Source organism: Stegostoma tigrinum, chromosome 1 (assembly GCF_030684315.1).
Source record: "Stegostoma tigrinum isolate sSteTig4 chromosome 1, sSteTig4.hap1, whole genome shotgun sequence".
Classification (NCBI taxonomy): domain Eukaryota; kingdom Metazoa; phylum Chordata; class Chondrichthyes; order Orectolobiformes; family Stegostomatidae; genus Stegostoma; species Stegostoma tigrinum.
In genome coordinates this window covers 162,450,473-162,477,619 of record NC_081354.1, presented here as the reverse complement: position 1 = coordinate 162,477,619, position 27,147 = coordinate 162,450,473, and the positions used below count along the sequence as shown (strand labels likewise).

Sequence of the window (27,147 nt, the reverse complement as noted above, 5' to 3'; positions counted from 1 at the left end):
TAAAAACTGGACTCAATGGCAATTCAAATATTGTTGTATACCCTAGAATCCCTTGAAAATTTCAACTGATTCCTTGATATTTCCTAAGTTTGTAGACACATCAATAGCTGACATTTTAATGCTGCTAAAAAAAGATACATTTTGTGGAATTTGTCAACAAAAAATGACAACCATTAGCTGGCTCATTTTGTGAGGGCAATGCCTTGACAGATTGGTGTTAATCTGCCTGGTTTAAAAATCAAAACAAGCCTGGCAGTTAAATGTCAATCATTCTGTACGGCAATGCAGAGTTCACCTGCGACCTCTCATCTAATATAGATGTTCTTTCCCCTTCATTGGGATACTTGCAAATTGTCCTGATGAGTGCAAGGTTATTGACAAACAAATTTTAAATTGTGCAAAGACAGATACAACTTACATTTTAACATCCTAAACTTAACACACGGCAAATATAAGCAACAGTCCAGCCATGGTCAAACACCCTGGATAACAATAGCAACTGAGATCAAGGCAGATTCCACAGATTTCTCAGCAATCTCTCCATTCCCCCTCTAAACATTAGCGACAGTGTGAGTCACTGTAGTCTCAAGAAAACATCATACGGAGTTATGACTCTATGCTTTTGAAAAGCAGGCTTTGAAACTCTCTCAATGACTGGTTCACCTTCATTTCCTGGGACAACAATTTTCTGAATTCTTGGAAACTGCAATCCAGCACATATACACAGCGCCAATTTTTTACAAAACAGCAAGCTTCACCAAGCTAGTGTAGCCTGAGTTCTAATCTGGCTCAGTTGCTCATAGTTGAAACTGCTTGTGCTTCCTATATATTCTCTTACAACTATATTGAATTATAAGTGGAATTTTTAGTGGCACGCAATTTCTTCACAGCCCCTGCAGCTCCCATAACTTTTCCAAAGCTCCGACTCCAACATTTACCTACCTACCAACTCCAAAAACCCCCTCCTGAGTTGTAACATCATAAAGACATTCCAATGGCTCTTAGCTTCACAAAGTTCTCAACTATACAGTGTAGTTCATTTCCCTTCTCAGCAAGATGCTTCACTGCTCTTTTTGACATGGAGCTTGCTTCTGTCTTTACGTGTTGTCCAACTCCAGCAAATTGTGACTCAGGAACTGTTGTCAGTGGCCCTTGAACCGCTTTGAGTGATCTATTGAACACCTTGCAACTGGTCCTCCATTGCTCCTAGGAAATATCAAATGTACCTAACATTTTGGACAGTCAAAAGTAGCAATTAGCAGTAGAACTCAATTGCAACCCTAGGAACTCTCTGACTTCTATTTCTGGGTGCTACAAAACAAACTGATACAGTAACAGACAGATTGATCACAGGAGGAAAAACCTGCACTTACATTATACCTTTCATGACCTCAGGAGCCCCAAAACACTTTACATTCAATGAAGTAATTTTGAATATAGTCACTACTATATGAAACAAATCTACCAATCTACTCCCAGCAAGTTCCATGAAATGAAAAAGGAGTAACAATGTCCATTTTAGACAGCTCACGATACTTTAAACAGAGGAGGAGAGAACAGAAAAATTCCTCTACATGTTATCAGTAGTATTAGATCAAGTCTCCCAGATCCAATTTTAATTCTTTAAAGTGGCTACAAGTATATATAATACCCACAGGTCTGGTTGTAGAAGCACTATTATGATCACATGCACTGATTATAATTACTATCTACATATTCCAGATAAGTATATATTATATATGCAGTTACATGTACTGGCACAATGCGTGAATTGTAAAATTGCAGCTACAGCAAGAAATTAGGAAGCTAATATAAGGTTATGGTTTATTGTGAAGACAATTGAACACAATAGTAAGGGGTTTATGCTTCGGAAACACAGAGCATTGGAGAGACCACATCCCGAATACAATATACAGTATTGGTCTGCCACTTTAAGGGCAGATGCAAAAATGTTTGAAACATTTCAGAACAGTGCTGGGGTAGTTGGTATTACATCTGGTTCTGTTTTTCAGTTTTTACAATCAGCAAATAAATAACAAGCTGGACAGAACACCAATGTTTCACCAGAGATGCTCAATGTTACTCAGCAGGGTTTGCAATTAATTGGGGTGGCACGGTGGCTCAGTGGTTAGCACGACAGCCTCACAGCGCCAGGGACCCAGGTTCAATTCCAGCCTCGGGTGACTGTCTGTGTGGAGTTTGCACATTCTCCCCGTGTCTGCGTGGGTTTCCTCCGGGTGCACCGGTTTCCTCCCACAATCCAAAGATGTGCAGGTTAGGTAGATCAGCCATGCTAAATTGCCCATAGTGTACAGGGGTGTGTGGGTTGTAGGGGAATGGGTCAGGGTGGGATGCTTCAAGGGGTGGTGTGAACTTGTTGGGCCGAAGAGCCTGCTTCCACACCGTAGGTAATCTAATCTAAACACGCCAGCTCAGCGAGCAAGTCTGTAACCTCATCCACTTCCCAAGCTACAAATCTTCTCAAAAACCTTTGCATGTGTCCGTGCTTGTGTGCACTCTAGATTATTTAGATCATTTATAGAACATTTATATTTTTAAATTACAAACTGCGTATTACAAAATTCTGCATCTTTGTGGCATAAGTTTTGTTTTATATTAAATCAATGCTTTGTGTTTACTAAAGAGGACTGGTTGATGGATCTTGTTATTGCTAGCCTATCAAGGACTGGGTAAACAATTAAGTTCATACTGTGTTCCATGGAGTAGTGGAACTAAAGAAAGACAGTGCATTCTTCTCATCTTTAATGTAACATTATCCACTAATCAACAATGAAACTATTAGTCACATCTTGATTCCCACTTAGCTAATGTGGCTTGTGGCTCATCTATTAAACAACATTACTAGTGGGGTTCCTCAGATTCTGTTCTAGACCCGTGCTTGACCCTTATCCAAAGACTCTTGCAGGTACATATGGAATTTCATCTCAGCTGATATCCTCATTTCTTAAGAGGTTGTTGATGTTTATTATTTAGACTCACGGATTAAGAATAACCATTTAGAAGACCAGGAACAATGGTTTATACCTTGATAAGAGAGCAAAAATAAAGAGACAGCAGGAACATTTGAAGAACTTACATGACTAATGGTGCCGAATATAACTGTAATTATTTTCTCCAACCGTAGCATATTGTGGCTCAGCTGCAATAAGAGAATAACCAAAGAAGACACTGAATCATCTCCTGTCCGAGAAGGTGCAAATGCATTTACTAAAGACCAAATCTGTGATCTCACAAACAAGTGCTATATTGCAGAAGTGTCCTTTAATTATTCTGATTATAGGTACTTGTAAAAGTAGTCAGTGACTAGGAGAAAACTGTCACCATTCATAGTGAATTAATCTGTTGGAATTTCAGACCAAAGGTATAATGGCATCTCATGAGTGTGCAGGGGTTCTTTGGTGACTCTGGCATGTCTCGGGTATCCTCAGCAAATTTTTGATAATGTAGTTGATCCCTGGCCAAAAAATAATTCCCTTTGCCAGGTATCTTATTCATTTTAAGCTTGTATGCCCCAGGTGTAACTGCGGCAAGATGTCTCAGTGAACAGGTTCAGGTACAAGCACCGGTTTGCCCTTGTTTAAAAGCCTGCTTTCAGGTAGGACATCCCAATTCTTGCCAGGGAGTTTGGTGGTCATCTTTCTGTTGCTCCCTGTCTTTTACAATCACTTCCAATATGTAGGGCATCCGTAACTACCTTGCTTCTGTGGCGAGGTTCAGCAATATTTTCTTTATCTCTTTTTCATTTTCTGTTCTGATTTAGGCTGCAATTTAGGCGTATTTCATTTTGGATGTTTTTTTTTCCTTTTGCGTGGGAATGTAACCCAAGGTTGTCATAATGGTACTGCAAATTCAAAACCAACTTTGTTGTTCCCCTGAATCACCAATCTGGCTAGTCCACAAATCTTATAGTCACTGCTCAGGGAGCACTGTTTATACACAGGTTCTACCTGCTGGGGTTTCAATGTACATACAGCTTATTTTTAAATATATGGCTCTTCCTGCATTTTTCAAACATTCATTGCTGCCATCAGGTTGTACTTCTAATTTTGTTTTCTACAAATGTATCAATCTGATACCAGGGCTGGTAACCTAAATGTAGACTCTGTATATTTGGCGTGAAAGATAGATAGAGGGTTACTCAGCAGACAGGTTCACTATAATGATTCAGCAATGCCTGGTACAGGAAAGTACGATTACACCCCACTCACACAATATGCTAATAGCTAGACTGACTGTATGACAGCTTCTGTCTCAATGCTCTACATCATGGCTACTTGCTCATTAGCATATTCCCTCTTAAAGTGACATAGCAACACTGGAAATCTGAAACAACAGTAAAAAAAACACATAGCAGGTCAGGTAGCATCTGGAGAGAGAGAAGAATAGTTGCCATCCCAGCTGGAAATCCTGAAGCATTAGTCCCATTTCTCTCTCTATGGATGTAAATACTTTGAAGGTCAGTTAATATGTTCTGGTTTTTACTTCTGTGGTATTTTAGTTTTCTATTCATTCCTTTATGTAGTTCTAAGATGACGCAAGGCTATGGCTTCTATACAATAGAGGTAGCAGATCTCAGAACAGTGACAACAACATTAGAATCAAAAAGAATTCTGTTGAAAATTTAACCTTATGCAGCACTAACAGAATGAGACCATGTGAGACAACTCTTTCTCTGAACAATTCTCAATTAATTTCTCAGTTTCTTAACCATGGAGATGAATGTTTTGATTTTCGACAGATCTCTTGGGTTCTCGCTGCACGTTTTTTCCTTTGCAAACATATTGCTGAACTGGGGTTAGACCCACTTGGAGTGCTGTGAACTGATCTGGATATCACACTCAGGGAAGGCTATATTGGTCATGGAAGGAGTATAATCCAGGTTTACAACAATGATACCTGCAATTCAGGGATTAAGAGAGATTACACAAATTAGGCCTATTTTCTCTAGAATTTAGAAGGTTAACAGTTGACCTAATCAAAATCTTTAAGAGATTAACAGGAAATAAAAGGGCAGATAAAGAAAAGGTATTTCCAATGGGTGGGGTTTCTAGAACCAGGGGGCATGGTCTGAAAATTAGGGCCAGACTGTTCAGGAGCAATGTCAGGAAGCACTTCTACACACAAAGGGTGAAAAAGATTTGGATTTCTCTTCCACAAATGGCAATTGATTCTAGATCAGTTGTGGTTTTAAATGTGAGATATTTAAAGTTTTGTTAAGCAACGTACCAAAGGTGGGTACATGGAGCTAGGCCACAGATCAGCCAAGGTCTCACTGAAAGACAGAACACGCTTGAGGAGCTGAATGGCCTAACCCTGTTTCTATGTTGCTAATTACAACACACTTCCGATGTAAAGCCAAAGACCATCCACACATTGGTCACATCAGCCTCATGACGCAAATGAAAAGGTAATAACATGAAGGTTAAAACAGCTCGTAGAGAATCAACTGAAGTCAAAATGTCTTCAATTGCCTTGACTTTAATTTGATTTATTAATAATTCATGGAGATAGCTACTTACATGCTGAATTGTCAGGACTTGGTACGGGCAAACGCCTGAAGTAAAGAAAGCAAGGTTGTGAGTAATATTGCTCCCACAAGCAGTAAATATTCAGTCCAAATTAACTGGAATATATAGCCAATTATTTCCATTCGTTGTTACATTCTATAATGGGTAAAATCTCACTCGGATGAAATTCGGAAGTGAAGGCTGCATGGATTTTAATAAGGCCTTTGACAAGATCCCTCATGGCAGACAGATACAAAAGGTGATGTCACACGGGATCCATGCTGAGCTGGTAAGATGGATGTGGAACTGGCTTGTCATAGAAGACAGACAGCAGCAGTAGAAGCATGTTTTTCTGACTGGAGATCTGTGACTAGTGGTGTTCTGCAGGGATCAGTGCTGGGACCTATATTGTTTGTAATATATACATATGATTTAGAGGATAATGTAGGTTATCCAATTTGATAAATCTGGGAAACGACACAAAGATTTGGAGAGCTGTTGATAGTGAGGTGGCTTGCCAAAGGATACAGCACGAGACTTGGACAAAGAAATGGCAGAAGGAGTTCAACCAGACAAATGCGAAATGATGCATTTGGGAGATCTATTGCAGGAGGGAAGTATACAATATGTAGCAGAAGCTTTAGTAGGATTAACATACAGAGGGATCTAGGCATACAGATGCACAGTGCCCTGAAAGTGGTAACAAAAGGGGATAGGGTGGTCAAGTAGGCATATGGCATGCTTACCTTCATTGGGCGGGGAATGGAGTATAAAACTTAGCAAGTCATGTTGCAGCTGACAGAACTTTAGTTGGGTCACATTTGGAATATTGGAGAGGGTACAGAATTGTTTACCAGCTTCCCTGCTCCTCTGATGCTGCTTGGCCTGCTGTGTTCATCCAGCTCTACACCTTGTTATACCAGGATGTTGCCTGGGTTGGAGGTGTAAGCTATGACGAGAGATTGGACAAACAGGATCTGTTTTCACTTCAATATTGAAGGATGAGAAGTGACTTGGTTGAAGTTTACAAAATTAGGAGAGGCATGGATAGAATCGATAGTTAGAGTCCTCTTTCAGGTTAGAACTGTCAATTACCAGGAGACGCGGGTAAGGGAGTAAATTCAAAAATGTGAGAGACAAGATTTTCTTTTACACAGAGGATGGCAAGTGCCTGGAATGTGCTGCCAGAGGAGATGATGGAGGCTGATATCAGCAACATTCAAAAGGCATCTTGACAGATACAAGAACAGGCAGGGAATAGAGAGATACAGGCGGTGTAGATGCAAAAGGGTTTCAATTTAGAAAAACACCATGTGTCAATGTAGTCTTGGTGGGCTGAAGGGCCTGTTCCGTGCTGTACCGTTCTCTGTTCTTTGCATTTCGCCTCCATGTACATCGCTCTTAGCTCTTTCACTCAAACTTCCAGTTAAGCTTTTTTTTCTACATTCTGGGCCATCTTCTCACCATCATAAATCTTGTATCAATTTCGCAGCTTTACTGATTCTGAACCAACCTCCTGCTATTACAGATCATGGACCATCAATTGAAATGTAAAAACCAAAAGAACTGCAGACGCTGTGAATCAGGAACAAAAACCAGAAGTTGCTGGAAAAGATCAGCAGGTCTAGCATTTCAACTGGTGTTGCTGGAAAAGCTCAGCAGATCTGGCAGCGTCTGTGAAGAAAAATCAGGTTAACATTTTGGGTCCGTTCTAAGGAAAGGTCACCGGACCTGAAACATTAACTCTGATTTTTCTTCACAGATGCTGCCAGATCTTCTGAGCTTTTCCAGCAACACCAGTTGACATGTATTGCCCAAGCTATAATCAGTTTTCTGTGTGAAAGTGAGGACCCAGGAGACAGCAAGAAATATATATTCAATTCAAAGCAGACTATGGACCATACACAATATATTCAAAGCTGCCAGGTTTGAGACATAGAACATAGAACATTACAGCACAGTACAGGCCCTTCGGCCCTCGATGTTGTGCCGACCTGTCATACCGATCTCAAGTCCATCTAACCTACACTATTCCGTGTACGTCCATATGCTTGTCCAATGACGACTTAAATGTACCTAAAGTTGGCGAATCTACTACCGTTGCAGGCAAAGCGTTCCATTCCCTTACTACTCTGAGTAAAGAAACCACCTCTGACATCTGTCCTATATCTTTCACCCCTCAATTTAAAGCTATGCCCCCTCGTGCTCGCCGTCACCATCCTAGGAAAAAGGCTCTCCCTATCCACCCTATCTAACCCTCTGATTATTTTATATGTTTCAATTAAGTCACCTCTCAACGTTCTTCTCTCTAATGAAAACAGCCTCAAGTCCCTCAGCCTTTCCTCATAAGACCTTCCCCCCATACCAGGCAACATCCTAGTAAATCTCCTCTGCACCCTTTCCAAAGCTTCCACATCCTTCTTATAATGCGGTGACCAGAACTGTATGCAGTACTCCAAGTGCGGCCGCACCAGAGTTTTGTACAGCTACAGCATAAATCTCAATTATGCCATGTGAGTCTGATTTGACAGTGCTTCCTTCCTCCATCTATATACATATATACAGAGATATACGCTCTGGAACAGACTGAAGGAACTTGATCAGACAGTGTATACAATGCTGAATTATGAAATCCCTTGCTTTTTCCGGCACTCACCTCAAGGTGACTGGAACCCGGCTCGGAGGCAGCCCCCTCTGGCCAGTGTAGTAATTCTCATATGGGACGGGGGCTGAATAGGGGGAGAAAAAGAGACAAAATGTGGCTGGTTATATTATTATCCAAAAACATAACCTTTTCTGTAGTATGATGATGTTACATATTATTGCGATTAATAGTGTATTTTTGCATGCGATTTGTGCCACACAATATTGTAGCATTCAGAAAACAAATAACTCAAAGGGATTGCTAAGTTTGACACTCAAATTGTTTCTTACATTCAACAATGCATAGGAACATAGAACATAGAACATAGAACATAGAACAGTACAGCACAGAACAGGCCCTTCAGCCCACAATGTTGTGCCGACCATTGATCCTCATGTATGCACCCTCAAATTTCTGTGACCATATACATGTCCAGCAGTCTCTTAAATGACCCCAATGACCTTGCTTCCACAACAGCTGCTGGCAACGCATTCCATGCTCCCACAACTCTCTGCGTAAAGAACCTGCCTCTGACATCCCCTCTATACTTTCCTCCAAACAGCTTAAAACTATGACCCCTCGTGCTAGCCATTTCTGCCCTGGGAAATAGTCTCTGGCTATCAACTCTATCTATGCCTCTCATTATCTTGTATACCTCAATTAGGTCCCCTCTCCTCCTCCTTTTCTCCAATGAAAAGAGACCGAGCTCAGTCAACCTCTCTTCATAAGATAAGCCCTCCAGTCCAGGCAGCATCCTGGTAAACCTCCTCTGAACCCTCTCCAAAGCATCCACATCTTTCCTATAATAGGGCGCCCAGAACTGGATGCAGTATTCCAAGTGCGGTCTAACCAAAGTTTTATAGAGCTGCAACAAGATGTCACGACTCTTAAACTCAATCCCCCTGTTAATGAAAGCCAAAACACCATATGCTTTCTTAACAACCCTGTCCACTTGGGTGGCCATTTTAAGGGATCTATGTATCTGCACACCAAGATCCCTCTGTTCCTCCACGCTGCCAAGAATCCTATCCTTAATCCTGTACTCAGCTTTCAAATTCGACCTTCCAAAATGCATCACCTCGCATTTATCCAGGTTGAACTCCATCTGCCACCTCTCAGCCCATCTCTGCATCCTGTCAATGTCCCGCTGCAGCCTACAACAGCCCTCTACACTGTCAACGACACCTCCGACCTTTGTGTCGTCTGCAAACTTGCTGACCCATCCTTCAATCCCCTCGTCCAAGTCATTAATAAAAATTACAAACAGTAGAGGCCCAAGGACAGAGCCCTGTGGAACTCCACTCACCACTGACTTCCAGGCAGAATATTTTCCTTCTACTACCACTCGCTGTCTTCTGTTGGCCAGCCAATTCTGTATCCAAGCCGCTAAGTTCCCCTGTATCCCATTCCTCCTGACCTTCTGAATGAGCCTACCATGGGGAACCTTATCAAATGCCTTACTGAAGTCCATATACACCACATCCACAGCTCGACCCTCATCAACTTTTCTAGTCACATCCTCAAAAAACTCAATAAGGTTTGTAAGGCATGACCTACCCCTCACAAAGCCGTGTTGACTGTATTTGATCAAGCCATGCTCTTCCAGATGGCCATAAATCCTATCCCTCAGAATCCTTTCTAACACCTTGCAGACGACAGACGTGAGACTTACCGGTCTATAATTGCCGGGGATTTCCCCATTTCCTTTCTTGAAGAGAGGAATTACATTTGCCTCTCTCCAGTCCTCAGGTACGACTCCAGTGGAGAGCGAGGATGCAAAGATCTTCGCAAGTGGCCATTTTAAGGGATCTATGTATCTGCACACCAAGATCCCTCTGTTCCTCCACGCTGCCAAGAATCTAACAATCTAACTTGTTGCTAGATTTTCATTAGGGAACTTAAAAGAGACAACTGGTCACTAAAGAACATATATGGAGTAGCGGTTGGTGGGAATTAAAAAACAGATAGACGTAGAGGAGGCACCATGCAGGAAATAACTGTTAGGCCATGCAACTGGTGAGGAGACTTAACATCATATGCAGTCAGCATGCTGTGTGGAAGCGGACTCTTATTTCTCTTTTGAGTAATAAATTTGTGTTCTTTCATTAAAGGACAGATGCACCCTTGTTCAAATGTCTTAGTGACTCCCCTCCACATTGCCCAACGGCAAAACGTAAACTTACTTTAAACAGACTCAATCTGGGATCTGACCGATCCATTATTAGCATCAGCTGGGTTCTTTACATTATAAAAATTAAGCTGGTGCTGATCTGATCTTACCACATTTTTGATCCCCTTTTGCACCGCTGAAGTGCTTTTCATGCAAACTTATTTTGGACCTTAGTCCTCTTAGATCTGCTTTCAGATTTATTTCGATGTCAATCTACACTTACTGGCCAAGAGCAGATGCTGGGGTGAATTTCCACTTTTTAATTATTCTCTGTGAAGAAGGCGGCGCCGAGAACAGACTCATGAGTTTGCATCTGCAGCCAGAACGATGGGATCACTACTGAATCTCTGAATATGATCAAAAGGTTCACTTTGATCCAAGAGGACTTTACTGCACAAACTAATTCTGGACTGTAAACAATATCCTTTCACAAAAACTAACTGCACAGGATGCACATTATAAGCCGTATTATGGCCTCCTGCTAAAGGTAACAGCTTTACCTGGTGGAGTATCACCAGTCCTTTTCAGGTCTATGAAGAATTCTAAGTCTCGTTGTATGTTGCACTGTTCCAGCACCTTTCGTATTTCTTCATACATCTGAGGGTGAAGCAGAAAGAAAGTTGAAGGAGGATCAAAAAAAGTCTACAAGCTGAAAATACACCATTTTTAAAAAAAAAATCTGGAAGTAAGAATCTAATGATGATCATGAATCCATTGTCAATTGTCAGGAAAAACCCATCTGGTTCAGTAATATCCTTCAGGGAAGGAAACTGCCATCTTTACCTGGTCTCACTCTAAAGCCACAAGAGTGTGTTTGACTCTGAAGTGCTCTCTGGGCTATTAAGGATGGGCAATAGATACTGACTGGCCAGTGACGCCCTCATACCATTAATGAATAAAGGAAAAAAAAAGGAACAGTCTTGTGAAATCAGATCTGCTGCAAAGTTTATAGCAATACCACTTTTAAAGGAGCAAGTCAGCTTGTCTGTCTTTATACTCAGGTAGGCAATAAATAAAAGACTGAGAAGAAGGGGTCTGAATTGGATGAGAATACGATAACCTCTTACCTCGTCACTGGTCACACACCCCTGGGAGAGTTGATTGGCATGGACCCACATAGCATTACGCATGGTGTGTATTCGCTCACAGTCCTGCTTCTCAAGGAACTGAAATAAAAATAAAATTTGTTTTTAAAAAAACAAAATTTAGGCCTTCAACTTAACATTGACCAGAACTAGACCTGGTACATAAACACAGTGGCTACAAGAGCAGGTCAGAAGCTCGGAATACTGTGGCGAGTAACTCACATCCTGACTCCCTAAACAGGTCAGGAGTGTGAGACAGTATTCCTGACTTGTCTAGATGAGTGCACCTTCAACAACTCTCAACGAACTTGACACCCTTCAGGACAAAGCAGCCTGTTTCATTGATACCACATCCACTCCCTCCACCACAAATGCTCGATAGCAGCAGTGTGTACTATCTACAAGAAGCACTGTAGAAATTCAGCAAACATTCTCACACTGCACCATCCAGACCCGTAACCACTACCATCCTGAAGGTCAATTGCAGTTGATAAATGGGAACACTACCACCTCGAAGTTCACCTCCAAATCATTCACCATCCTGATTTGGAAATATGCTGCCATTCCTTCACTGTTGCTGGGTCAAAATCCTGGTAATCCCTCCCTAATGGCATTGTGGGTCAACCTACAGCAGGTGAACTGCAGCAGTTCAAGAAGGCAGCTCACCACCACCTTCTCAAGGGGAACTGGGGGGTGGCCAATAAATGCTGACCCAGCCAGCAATGCCAATGTCCCACAAATGAATTTTAAAAACTTACCACCAGAGGATATCCTTGTGGCTTCTGGAGTGATACTTCCAAACAAACATGCCCTCAGATTATGCCAGAATGGGTTTCATATTCCACAACTACTAGTTAGTGCCAGCACTCAGACTTTCTCTTAAAATTCCACGTTTCATGTTTCATCCACAAGATTACCAGGTTGGTTGGAAATTCCAGGATGTAACTACTGGTGGATAAGAGATCTGTTGTGATCTAATTACCATATTTTCATGCTTTTGGATTAGATGTCCTCATAGTTCGGCATTAAGAGTGTCTGAGGGTATCTAACGAAACAGACTGCATCCTTTTCTAGCCAATTCTTAAGTAAATGCAGTGTGATAAGGATTAGAGTGAACATCTTGCCAAGTATACTTAATATGGGAATTTAAGGCCTTCTACCACATAATTCTCTTTTCTTCAAAAACCAGACTGGATAATGACACTTGTCACATTGAGGTATGGTGACAATAATTATATTTACGCAGCATCTTCAAAACAGTCACACATCTCAAGGTGCTTCAGAGAGTCAGACAAGCCTCAGCCATATTTTTGATAGTTATACAAATAGGACTTTGGACCAGGCATTAATTTTGCTTGGAGTGAGCTTATCTGATTGAGAGAGAATCCATAACGCTCAGGCAAAATTGATATGTCATAATGGATTAGTCTGTCTTTCTAGGGACAATCAGTTAATTATTTCATTGCTTATTCAATTGCCTTAGGCCTGTATGTGTGGCTTGGAATGCAATCATATACAAAAGTCCCTCTTAGTCTACTGTAGTCATATGACTTCTATAATGAGGTGCACAGGCTGTGGACAAATGTCTTAAGTTATCTGAATAAAAACCTTATGTTGAATCCACTGCTGTGTTGTACACTCAAAACACTGTGGCAGGAGGTTGTGGGTCTTAAATCTTCACACACATTGGCCTGGATTTTCGTGTAGGTCAGGAATCATGGTTTATGCACTTTGGCACCTTCCAAAATGCACATGACTCATCTTTGACTTTACCTAGAACTTTTATTATCTCACACAGGGTTTGGCCTTGCAGTACACCTTGGGAGCTGTGTTGGAGTCTGGGAGGAATGGAGGTGCACAGGCAGTCTTGTTAGACAAAGATATTAGTCCTGCTGTCAACTATGCTGAAAGGCCCCATGTACCGCATAACATGCCACCTCTTCAGATCATCCATATGCTCCTTTCATGCCCTTCAAATAGTCCATACCACCACATGCCCCTTAGATTGCTCATGCAGACTAAACCCCATGCATATCTCTCAGATTCCTAATGCCATTTCCATGCCCTATCAAATCCTCCACGCCAACCCATGTCCTCTCATATCCCACACACTCTGCATCTATGTCCACTCAATGCCTTCACTGCATTCCCCATAGCCGCCATCTAGTATACCCCATGCAGTATCCATAAACTAAATAAAATCAATAATAGTTCTTATGAGCTCCTGAAAAAACACAAACATTTGAAAATCTAGTGAAAATGCCATTAATAATGCAAAATTTTGCATTTCACTTACAAACATATATTAATCTATAAAGTGACCATTAAGTTATCTCAACAATACAATGATCTACTCTTAAATCATAACAAAAATAGACTAACAGCCAAGTCAAAAGACAATCAAGTCTCAAAGTCAGTCAAGAATAGATTGAGCCTTCTCCAGAAGAAGACTGCTTGTCAATCAGTGGTGGGGAGAGAAGGTGTTCAGATTGTTTTTGCACATTTAGGTTCTTTGTTGGAAGTGGTCATTGTTCCTCAATAGACATCCCTGCTTCTGACCTTACAATCAAAGGAAAGTCATGATGGGACTGCTGGAAATGGGATGAGGACATCCAGATGGACACCTCCAGAGATGTTCTGGCATTACTATGATTGGTCTTCGACAACCATCTTCATTTGTGCCAGGTATGACTTCAGCCAATAGAAAAATTCCCTCCCATCCCCACTCTCAATTCAATTTTTATGGGTCCTTTGATGCCACACTCAGTCAAATGTCACCTCGATGCCAAAGATAGTCACTCTCACGTCACCACTCAAATTCACCTCTCATGTCCACATCTAGCAGAAAAATGATTTGAGATTTTGAGCAAAAATCTCTTCCTAATAGCCATACTGATCATTTCTGAACATTTCTAGTATTTCCTGCTTATTAAATGACATCTCCATCATTTGCAGTTTTTTTATTTTTTTCTCTGCCAGTTTACAAACAGTAACAAGCAGCATCAGAGGAGCAGGAAGGCTGGCATTTCGGGTTGAGACTCTTGTTCAGAAATGGAGAGGGGAAGGGGCTTCTAAAATAAATGGGGAGAGAGACGGAGGTGGATAGAAGATGGATAAAAGAGAAGATAGGCGGAGAGGAGACAGACAGGTCAAAGAATCGGGGTTGGAGCCAATAAATGTGAGCGTAGGTGGGGAGTTAGGGAGTGAATAGGTCGGTCCAGGGAGGATGGAGAGGTCGAGGAGGTGGGATGAGGTTAGTGGGTAGGAGATGGGGGTGGGGCTTGATGCGGGAGGAATGGTTAGGGAGATGGGGACGAGCTGGGCTGCATTGATGCCCTTGGGTTGCGGGGTTCCTAAGTGAAATTTGAGATGCTATTCCTTGAAAAACGAGGACATCTGGGATGTCTGGGAGTGGAATGCCTCATCTCGGGAGCAGATGCGGTGGAGGCAAAGGAATTGGGAATGGGGGATGGCCTTTTTGCAGGAAGGTGGGTGAGAGGAGGTGTATTCTAGGTAGTTGTGGGAGTCGGTAGGCTTTTCAAGGACTGCAATGACCCCCCTCAGTGGTTGAAAATGCCCTCGACCATGTCTCTCGCATTTCCTGCAACTCATCCCTCACACCATCTCCCTGCAATAACAACCAAAACAGAATCTCCCTCATCCTCATGTACCACCCCACCAACATCCGGATCCAACGCATCGTCCTCCGCACTTCCGCCATCTGCAATTGTCGTGGAGAAACTACCAGGAGACGCGGAGAATTCTTCAGGGAGTTAAACTTTTATTTGCAAACAAAAGCTGTGGACAATCAGAATGTAGTTTCCCGATCGCCCCCGACTCTCAGGGCTTGTTATCCTTTATGCATTTTCAGTTATCATGCTCTTTCTCAGGTTGCCAGCATGCCCAATGGTGTCAGTACGGGTTATCTTTCTACACTTAGGCAGTAAGTCAATGCTGTTAGTTTATGTTATCTTTCTATCTCTGCCACTATGGCTGTTTCTTCTTCAAACTAAGATAATGATCATTTTTTACTACATCTGCCACAACGGTCCCTCACCTTGGGTTGACCCAATTACATCATGCTAGTCCTTGCTTCTATCATGCTTTACTCAACCTAACTAAGCTGCCATTAATAGCTAGCCTAGTTATACTGCCATTGTTCTACACTCCCTTGACCTATGCTCAAACACCTCATTCTATTAGGGTACAGCATTTCATTGATTATTGCAACATTCCATAATTCAGTACATCATCATACTGATCACTGTAAAATTTAACCCTTTGTCTGCCCCTATATTTTTATTTTCTATCACAATCTGACCCCACTACCAAAGACATTTCTCCCTCCACACCCTCATCTGCCTTCCGGACAGACCACTCTCTCCGTGACTCCCTTGTCCGCTGCACACTCCCTTCCAGCCCCACCACACCCGGCACTTTTCCCTGCAACCGCAGGAAGTGCTACACCTGCCCCACACCTCCCCCATCATCCCCACCCAGGCCCCAAGAAGACCTTCCACATCAAACAGATGTTCACCTGCACATCTGCTAATGTGGTATACTGCATCTGCTGTTCCTGTTGTGGCCTCCTCTACATTGGGGAAACCAAGCAGAGGCTTGGGGATTATTTTGCGAAACACCAACACTCGGTTCGAAATAAACAACTACACCTCCCATTTCAACTCCCCCTCCCACTCCTCCGACGACATGTCCATCCTGGGCCTCCTGCAGTGCCACAATGATGCCACCTGAAAGCTGCAGGAACAGCAACTCATATTTTGCTTGGGAACCCTGCAGCCCAATGGTATCAATGTGGGCTTCACAAGTTTCAAAATCTCCCCTCCCCCACTGCAACCCAAAACCAGCCCAGCTCGTCCCCATCTCCCTAACCATTCCTCCCACCTCAATCCCCACCCCCATCTCCTACCCACTCCCGCCTCCTTGACCTGTCCATCCTCCCTGGACTGACCTATCCCCTCCCTACCTCCCCACCTACACTCACCTCTATTGGCTCCATCCCCGCCTCTTTGACATGTCTGTCTCCTCTCCACCTATCTACTCCCTTATCCATCTCCTATCTGCCTCCCCCTCTCTCCCTATTTATTTCAGAATCCCCTTCCCCTCCCCCTTTCCTGAAGAAGGGTCTCAACTCGAAACGTCAGCCTTCCCGCTCCTCTGATGCTGCTTGGCCTGCTGTGTTCATCCAGCTCTACACCTTGTTATCTCAGGTTCTCCAGCATCGGCAGTTCCTACTATCTCTGCAAACAGTAACAGTTCCATTGAGATAACAAAGTGTGAAGCTGGATGAACACAGCAGGCCAAGCAGCATCTGAGGAGCACAAAAGCTGACGTTTCGGGCCTAGACCCTCGTCAGCTTCTGTGCTCCTGAGATGCTGCTTGGCCTGCTGTGTTCATCCAGCTTCACACTTTGTTATCTCGGATTCTCCAGCATCCGCAGTTCCCATTATCTCTGCTCACAGTTCCACTGAGAGCCACTTGGAGTCACTGCTGAGCTTGTCCTCAGCACCACATCCATGGCAGTCCCGACAAGAACAATCTTTAACCATTATCACATTCATAATCAGAAATCACGACCCAGTCAAACACTGGCACCTCCACATCATGACATTCAGAATCAAAAACAACATCTTATGTTTGTACTGTTCTTTTAGTATAAGATAACATTCCAACGTGAAGAACGAGCTTGGCAAGTCCACAAAGGAAACATTGTGTGCTGTTAGCTCCGCAGTAGAAAGAATGTTTATGAAGTGTTCAGTACATCGTCACAGTATGCTCCCTGGTATGAGGAACTCGCTATACAAAGACTGATTTGAAAATTGGGGATTTTTTCATTTAGACAACGCAGATTACAGGCGGTTATGCCAGAAAGGATACAAAGTCTGAAGTGCTGTCTTGCAGATACATCATTAAAAAGTTTCATCAACCTCTCAGTACAACACTTTAGGAAAAAAACAGGGGAGCTTTTTTATGGCCAATATTTATCCCTCAATCAACAAGACTAAAAAAGCAGCTGATTGAGTCATTCATCAAGTTTGTGGGATCTTGCACAAATTGATAGATATATTTCCTACATGACAACTGTGGCTATACTCAGAAGGACATTATTAGCTATAAAGCACATTGATAAGTCCTAAGATCATGAAATGTACAATACAAAAATGAAAACTTTATCTGACTATTTGAAATTGCATCCAGTCAAGTGCTCTTTTCAGGTATATGTAAGTCGGATGGATAATTTAGTGAAGAAATTGAACTGCAGGGGAGATACACAGGATTAGGATTACCACATGTCCAAAATATACACTTACTGAACTGTATTAATGTTTAGATGCTGCAGCCCTATCTTTTCAATGAATCCTCTAAATGTTTTTGTTTTATGTAACCTAGTTGCTTGAATGCACAGTATTGCACACACCAAGTATCCTGAGCTTTGTTAGCTTTCATTAATAGAGGGATTGAGTTCAAGAGCCATGATGTTATGCTCCAGCTATACAAAAGCCTGGTTCAGCCACATCTGGAGTATTGTGTCCAGTTCTGGTCACCTCATTACAGGAAAGATGTGGAAGTGTTGGAAAAGGTGCAGAGGAGATTTATCAGGATGTTGCCTGGAATGGAGGGAAGGTCTTACGAGGAAAGGTTGAGAGAGCTAGGGCTTTTCTCTTTAGAATGATGAAGAATGAGACGTGACTTTACAGATGTGTACAATATGATCAGAGGTATTGATAGAGTAAGACTGCCAGAGACATTTTCCTAGAGTGGAGGTAGCTTTTACGAGGAGACATAGTTTTAAAGTGAAAGGAGGTAGATATTGGCGAGACGTCAGAGATAGGTTCTTTACTCAGAGAGAGTGGTTGGGACATGGAATGCATTACCAGACAGGGTAGTGGAGTTGGCCTCATTTGGGGCATTTAAGCGGCTGTTAGATAGGCATATGGATGATAGTATAAGGTAGCGGTGGAGGTTAGATAGACCTTGGGTTTTGGGTAAAAGTTCGGCACAACATCATGAGCCGAAGGACCTGTACTGTGCAGTACTGTTCTATGTTCTATGTTCTAAATGCGCGATCTTGTAAGTGGTGTACACCGTACATTTTGGTTTGCTTTGCAGCCTTGTGTTTGCATAGTTTAGAGGGGACATCATAAATTAAGCTCATCAGGAGCAGCATAGCAGAGTTAATGGAGTTGACCAAAACACAATGAGAAAGTTCTGAAGAAATTTACACCTGACAAGAGTTAACTGATTTGCTTTTGCCACAGTGGCTGACTGGCTGGTCGGGTGTTGATTTGATTTGATTTATTGTTGTCACAAGTACCTAGGTACAATGAAAAGTTTCATTTTGTGTGCAGCACAGGCAGATCATGCTAAAGTGAGACTCGTAAGACCTTCCCTCCATTCCAGGCAACATCCTGATAAATCTCCTCTGCACCTTTTCCAACACTTCCACATCTTTCCTGTAATGAGGTGACCAGAACTGGACACAATACTCCAGATGTGGCTGAACCAGGCTTTTGTACAGCTGGAGCATAACATCATTGGGCAGGGAATTCCACATTCACAATACCTTGGGAGAAGTTCCTCCTCAGCTCAGTCCCAAATCTGCTTCCCCTTATTCTGAGGCTATGTCCCTAGTTCTAGTTTCACCAGGCAGTGGAAACACCCCTCCATTTTCTGTCTAATCTATTCCTTTTACAATTTTATAGTCCCTCCCTGCCTCATACTTCTAAATTCCAATGAGTATGGTCCCAGTCTACTCAATCTCTGCTCATAAGCCAACCCCCCTCAACTCCAGAATCAATCGAGTGAACCTCCTCTGCACCCCCTCCAATGCCAGTACATCCTTTCTCAAGTAAGGAGACCGAAACTGTATCCAGTATTCCATGTGTGGCCTCACCAGCACCCAATACCCAAACATAACCTCCCAGTTTTTAAACTCTATCCCTCTAGCAATAAAGGACAATATTCCATTTGCCTTCTTAATTGCTTGTTGCACCTGCAAACCTACTTTTTGTGATTCATGCACAAGGCCACCCAGGCCCCTCTGCATAGCAGCATGCTGCAATTTTTCACCATTTAAATAATAGTCCATTTTGCTGTTATTTCTAACAAAATGGATGATCTCACATTTACCAACATTGTACTCCATCTGCCAGGATAACTTCCCCAGCCTCATTCTCTAAGGAGACTATGCTCACTTTTGACTCTCTCTTCCTTTTCATGTATTTCAAGGAGATCTTGATCTCTGTTTTCAAGTTACTTGCAAGCTTACCACAATGTTTACTTTTACAATGAAAACTGAAAGAACTGTGGATGCTGCAAATCAAAAACAAAATCAGAAATTGCTGGAAAAGCTCAGCAAATCTGGCAGCATCTGTGAACAGAAATCAGAATTAACATTTTAGATCTGAGTAAGGGTCACCCAACCTGAAGGCTAATACTGATCCCTCTGCACAGATGTTGCCAGACTGACTGAGCTTTTCCAACAATTTCTGTTTGTGCCTATGATAGCTCTTTTCTCCCTCTTTGTTATTTATTGAGTTATCTTTTGTTGATTTTGACACTTTCTGAAACATCTAGCTTACCATTAATCTTTTCACATATTGTACATTTTTTTCTTTCAATCTGACGCTATGCTTAACTTCCTTGCTCAACCATGGTTGGCTTATCACCATGCTAGAACCTTCTTTCTCACTGGGGTATATTTTTGTTGTGGGCCATGAATGATCTTCTGAAACTTCTGTCATTGTTCCTCAATTGTCTTTGCTACTAAATTCCTTTCCAAGTCCTCTCTAGCCACCACTGTAATTAGCTTTATCTGAATTTAAGATAGTTGTTTCTGACCCAGGTTTCTCACTCTCAAATGGAGTGCTAAATTCTTCTATGCTATGTTGACCGTTAGATCATACAAAGTAGGAACAAGAGTAGGCTGTTTGGCCCCTTGAGCCTGCCCCACCATTCAATACAATCATGACTGATCCAACACTCCTTACATCCACTTTCCTGCCCATTTCCTATAACCCTTGATTCTGCTATTGATCAAAAATCTACCTCAGCCTTAAATATACACAAGGACTCTGCCCCCACAGCTCTCTGTGGCAAGGAGTTCCAAAGACTCACAACCCTCTGAGAGAAGAAATTCTCCCTGACCTCAGTCTTAAATTGGCATCCCTTTATTCTGAGAATACGCCCAAAGGGATCCTGAGTCTAAGATTACTTATTAAACTCGCTTTATTGCGGTTTACTAGAACCAACATTGCCTAATCCCTGATTGGATCCACAACATATTGTCCTAAGAAACTATCCAAAATACACTCTATGAATTCTTCCCCATGGCTTCTTCTGCCATACTGTCTGTACCAATCTCCATGAATATTAAATGAAAACCGAAAGAACTGCTGATGCTGTAAATCAAGAACTGGACCCACTAATACTCAGTCATTTGCCCTGTCAAGGGAAGGTCAAGTTATGTTCTTTCGCGAGGAGGCACATCTACATCTTGATAAAGAAAATTTTCTTGAACGCATTTATTAAATTCCTCACCATCCAACCCTTAACAGTCTGGCAGTCCCTTACAATCACAACCCTATTATTCTTACATATATCTAAGATCTCTCTGCTTACTTGCTCCTCAGTTTCCTGCTGACTACTGGAGGTGCCTATGTACAATCCCATCATCCGCTTCTTATTTCTGAGTTCCACCCATATAGCTTCACTGGACGGTTGTCAGTGACTCCATCTGCCTCTCCAACTGATTCAAGTATTCTGCGGTGTGAGACAGATCCAAATACACCTCCTGCATACATAGTCTCCAGGGATAGTCCAACTGTTCCCTAATCTCACACATCTGTCAGGAGGAGCATACCACTTCACTGACTGCCATAATCTTCCCTTAAAAATTTGCTGACTCAGACTTGTCTAAAAAGACCCACACGTCTTTCAAATTCAGTGTTTGTAGACTGAGAAGTTAAAGCCTATACTTTATATTATAAAGCCTATAAGAAGGAGATCTCAATGCAACTTTTTTTAAAAGGAAGTCTGTTATTCCCTTACCCATAGTTTTTAATTTTAAGCTTTCTGTAATGGCTGGAAGATCATATCCATTAACCTGTACTGTTAAGTCATATAAGTCATAGAATCCTTACAGCATGGAAGCAGGCCATTTGGCCCATTGAGTCCACACCGACCCTCTAAAGAGCATCCCACCCAGACCCACAGCTTATCCTATCCCAGCAATTCCCACCCTAGACACTATAGGCAATTCAGCATGGCCAATCCACCTCACCTGCACATGTTTAGACTGTGGGTTGTGCCATTAATTCATTTATTTTGTTCCAGCAACAATATACGTTTGGGTAAAGGGCCATTAATTTGCATTTTTACCATTTTTAACTCCTGTGATCCCATTTGCTGTTTTTCCATGTTTTCTACCTCTTCCTGTGCCATTGCGGATACCAACATCCAAATAGCTGCCTTGTAAAGCTATCACACCCTCTTGCTTTAGAAGCCTACATCATCCTTTTCCTAAACACTCCTCCATCCAGTTAGTTTAAAGCCATCTCTATGACCCTAGTTGTTCAATTCAACAGGACACTGGCCGCAAAACTGTTTAAGTGAAGCACGTCCTGCTCCCTAGCAGCTCCCTTTGACCCCTGTTCTGGTGGCAGTGCCCCATCATCTGAAACCTATTTTTCCACACCAGATTCTGAGTCATACATTTAACTCCTTAGCTTTGTTTACTCAATGCCAGTTTGCCCATGGCTTGGGTAGTTATCCAGAGATCATTACCTTGGAGGTTCTGGTTCCTAATTCAGTACCTAAAAATCTTTCAGCAGAACCTTCTTCCTAGTGCTATCAATGTCATTAGCATCTATGTGGACAATGACAACTGGATCTCTATTCTTCTCCCCCTTTCAAGCCGCTCTCCAGCCTCGAGGAGACGTTCTTAACCCTGGCACTGTGCAAGCAACACAGCCTTCAGTATTATGCTCAGAGCTGCAATGAACCATATTGAGCCCTTCTTCAGAATCGCTGGCCAGAAAACATTGCATTAAAAAAGTATTACTGGTGAATTGAGAAAATGTGATATAAATTTTTCACCTTGCTGTACGTTGCAGTCAATAGATCCAGATTTCGAGTTTGGATTAGCTTGATTCAATTTGACAAAGGGTTTGCAGATCAATTGAATCTCTCTGGCCAGAACATCATTGGGAGGTCTTCAATGTTATTTTGGTATGTACCTTTACACCTACCTCACAGGTCCTGATGTGTTCATTTTGCCATTCCTCCTGGATCTTCTCGAGGGTGGAGACATTCTGCTGGTATGTTCGATCTGCAAGGTGGGAAAACAAGATTCAAAATCTTTGCATGAAGCATTAAGGACATTAAGCCTGTAAACTACATCATTGTGTAATCCAGCAGAAAGCAAAATACTGTGGATACTGTCAATCTGAAACAAAAATTTTCCTGAGTTCAGCAACTTCAGATCATCAACTCTGTTCTCCACTATTCTTACATTTCACCAATATCTTGGCTTTCTTCTTGACTTTGCTCTCAGTTAAGTGGACCTATTTTCTTCTTTTCAAATGTTCAATACACCCCATTGTACATCTTTACTTCCCCTTTACCACCATCAGCACTATGCATGTCCTTTGCTTTGGACAGCCTCACAATCTGTTCCTCCCACTCCTACTCTCCATCTCTTACCCTCATAAGCACCACCATTTTCCAGCCAAACACTCAAATAAAAAGAAACAAACAATGCAGATGCTGAAAACTTTAAATAAACAAAGCAAATGCTCAGCAATAACAAATTCTGTGCAGAGAGAAACACAGTTAACGTTTCAAGTTGATATTGTTCTTGTGGCAGTGTCTGGATGGCTCAAACCGGGAGGCCAAATGGAAGATTTCTTTCTGGAGGTGACTATGTACCTATACATGAGGACACATGTTTAAACTCCATGCAAACAACAAGTGTACAAAAACAGCCTCCGAGTCCTGTTTTTATTGTCCTTTGTATGATTAGAACACTGAAGTAAAACACAAAGGAAAACTTCATCAGAACTGAAGAAGGTTGCTGAACTCTGCTTTCTCTCCACAGATGCTGCAAGACCTGCTGAGTTTTCCCATTTTCTGATTTTGTTTCAGACTTCCAGCATCCACAGTTCTTTGGTTGTTTTGTTTAGTCTTGCAAGATCTTCCTGTTGTTCTGTTTAAATATTAGAACATGAGTATGGGCTTCTAGATTTCACTTTCAGGGGTTCACCTTGTAAAGGCAGCAACACCATTACTTAATTTCCCATTTGAAACATTCTAATTGTTGAATGTTTATGTGCCTTTTCTTTCACTTTCATCTGTAAAACTTTCAGATATTCCTCTGCTGCCTTACATACTCCTCTGAGTCTTCCTAGAAAGATGGAAATGTAACCCAACATTGAGGATTTGTCTTTTTGATTCAAGCCCTTCTCCTGAATGAATTTTATTGGACCTCAAATCTCATGAACATTAACCAATTCAAATGGACTAAATCCAATGGACACATTTGGAGAATCTCTGGTAGCAAACAGTAAGAAATCCAATCCTTAGTCCCAATCCTGTGGATATTCAGTACAATATGCCTAAATCATGGTTTTGTCAGTCCGACAACACCTAAAGTTCCCTTTTTTTTGTGGATGATATGCAATTGACTTTAATTATTCTATACCCAAACTGCTAATGACTTCCCGGAAAACTATAGTCAAATAAATTAGAACTGATCAGACTGTATGTCAAATGTTAGCCTATAATAATTAAAAACACTTCATCAATAATTCCATCACCACCCAACTGTAAATGTCCTTAAGGGAATTGGGTTGTCACATCCATAACAATAAAGATAAACTGATGCAGCATAGTAGGAACTGCCGATGCTGGAGAATCTGAGATAACACAGTGTGAAGCTGGATGAACACAGGGGGCCAAGCATCATCAGTGGAGCAGGAAAGTTGACGTTTCAGGTCGAGACCCTTTTTCAGAAAACCGATAAACTGATGTCCTACTTTTGTTTTTTCTACACAATCCACTAACACTCGGCTAAATGATTCTTCAAAAACTGGCATGGATATCAAAGGTAATAGGAATTGCAGATGCTGCAGAATCTGAGATAACAAAGTGTGGAGCTGGATGAACACAGCAGGCCAAGCAGCATCTTGGGAGCACAAAAGCTTTTGCGCTCCTAAAATGCTGCTTGGCCTGCTAAATTCATCCAGCTCCACACTTTGTTATCATGGGTATCAAAGGTACTGGTTCGATTATATGTTGAGGTTTCCTACCTCCTGACGTGCATGACATGTTTTACAGAACTGGCTACATCTTTATGAAATCTTGGCCATGTAAAATTACTTGTTCATTGATACCTGCTTTTTCTGTATTCCTATACGTTCTGTCTTATGAATCTCACATGCTTTGGACAATACCTCCTTACAAAATCCGGACAGTATCACTATTTGATGAACAACTATCCATTCTTCATCCGCAAGCATGAGAGGATTGCTCTGCTTCCTCATCAGGGTTCCCTTTTTAAGCAAACTCTACAGCCTCAGCTTCGATATGAGCTCTCAGTATTAATATAATTAACTCAATCAGCTTCCTGGGCCTCAATCAATAAAGGCATGCCAATTACCTCTTTTGAATGATCCACATTCTTAAATAGAGTTTTAGATTCCCTAACATCCGCTGATGGTATTACTGTGATCTCTGATAATGGACTTGGTTTATTGGTTGTAATGCTTTGGTCCTTAACATGAGTTCTTATTGTAGAAGGTAGTGGATTTTAAATTCTTCTGAGCAAGTAACCTCTATAAGAGCTTCATGGAAGTTGATAAGTCCTAGGATATACTATGTTCCAGAGTGTTGAAGGAGATGGCTACGGAGATAAGCATTTTCTTTATCTTTCAATATTTTGGATATTCTGGAAAGATTCTTGTACATTAGAAGCTATCAGATACCATTGCACAACTTAAGTGGTGGCAAGAAAGAAACAGAGAACTACAAACCTGTGAACCTTACATCAATTGTAGAGAAATTCTTGAATCTATTATAAAGGATGACATAAATGGATCACGATCTGATCGGGCATTGTAAGCACAAATTTACAAATGGGAAATCTTGATTGATGAACTTATTGGATTTTTTTGAGGATTTTCCTACAAAATTGATAAAGAGGAGTTGATTGATGAAGTAGAAATGACTCGTCAGAAGGGTTTTGATAATGTCCTCCCCACAGGAAGTTGGTTAGCAAAATTAAAGCACATTGGATAGGAGGTAATGGATTAAAGTTCAGCTTGCAGACAGAAAGCAGTGCAGGAATAAATAGGTCATTATCATGTTGGCAGATTGTGACTAGTGGGTACTGAAAGACTAGTACTTGATACACAAAATATGTGTGCATATATATATAATATATACGCATATATAACTTATTTTGAGGTGAGCACCAATGTAATATTTCCAAATTTATGGATGATACAAAGCTAAGTGGGAAAGTGTGTTGTAAGGAAAATGGACAAGCTTCGTGAATGGGTAAGAGCATTGCAGATGGAATACAATGTGGAAAATCTGATGTCATCCAATTTAGTAGGAGAAACAGATGTGCAAAGTTTTTATTTTAAATGTAGGACATTGAAAAGTATCAAAATACAAAGGGACCAAGGTGTCCTGATCAATAAGTCACTGAAGGCTAATATACAGGTAGAAGGCGATCATAACAGGAGTTGAGTATAACAGTATCGAAGCCCAGCTTCAAGTGAATAGGAGCTTGGTTAGTTCACATCTGGAGTACTGTGGGCAGTTTTGGTTTCCTAATCTCAGGAAAAATATTATTGCCGCACAGAGAGTGCAACAAAGGTTCATCAGACTTGTTCCCAAAATGGTGGGGCTGTCCTTTGGACAGAGGTTGAGCAAACTGAACCTGTATTCTCCAGTGTATCAAAGAATGAGAGGTGATCTCAATGAAACCTAAAAAATACTTAACCGCATTGCATCTATGCTGTCCATCAGATATTTGCCCGGTTGGGAAGTACAAAACCAGGGGGCACAAACCTGAGGACCAGTGTTCCCTCACAGCTGCACACACAGCCACTCCATGATTCCATGCACAGCGATTTGTGTCAACATGCCAATTACTGCATGACATCTGGTTCTGGCAGAGGTCATTGCTGTACATGGACTTCAGAAACCTGCACAGCTGAGATGAAAACTAAAGGGAATACTGCAGAGCATTGTAAACTCAAAGTGTGAGCTTTCAAAGTAGAGATTGACAAATTTCTGATTAACAATGCATAAAGGTTATGGGGATAGTGTTGGTAAAAGGTATGAAATGTTCAATCAGCCTTGCGTGTATTAACTGGTGGAGCAGTCTTGATGGGCTGAATGGCTTATTTTTGTGCTTATATTCCTAGGAAAAGTGTGAACTCTACCTTTTCATCATAATTATCAAAATAGAAAAGGATTGGAAACAGTCTGAAGACAAATTACAAGGAAGCATAATTTTGTCTGGGTAGATGGAAACTTGCAAAATAGTTTCACTGCAGACAGTGCCAATAAACAAGCCATTCTGACTCATACAGCAGTTATAAAAAGCAACTTTACTTGAATGTGCGAACATGTAAAGAGGCCACATACACCATAAACCAAACGTACATCATTTTTCAGGAAATATCTGCTGCT

The 27,147-nt window shown here is 41.6% G+C and overlaps 1 protein-coding gene across 1 annotated transcript in view; it reads right to left on the bottom strand.

The window, feature by feature from the left end:
• The window catches only part of pstpip2 (proline-serine-threonine phosphatase interacting protein 2), a 127,102-nt gene that overhangs the window by 4,082 nt on the left and 95,873 nt on the right, over positions 1 to 27,147 (bottom strand). The window contains exons 9-14 of the mRNA XM_048547050.2: positions 22,695 to 22,774; positions 11,410 to 11,508; positions 10,843 to 10,939; positions 8,185 to 8,257; positions 5,541 to 5,575; positions 3,098 to 3,160 (exon numbers count right to left, since the gene is read on the bottom strand). Coding sequence (XP_048403007.1) covers positions 3,102 to 3,160; positions 5,541 to 5,575; positions 8,185 to 8,257; positions 10,843 to 10,939; positions 11,410 to 11,508; positions 22,695 to 22,774 — 443 coding nt within the window. The 3' untranslated portion in view covers positions 3,098 to 3,101. The remainder of the gene's footprint in view (positions 1 to 3,097; positions 3,161 to 5,540; positions 5,576 to 8,184; positions 8,258 to 10,842; positions 10,940 to 11,409; positions 11,509 to 22,694; positions 22,775 to 27,147) is intronic.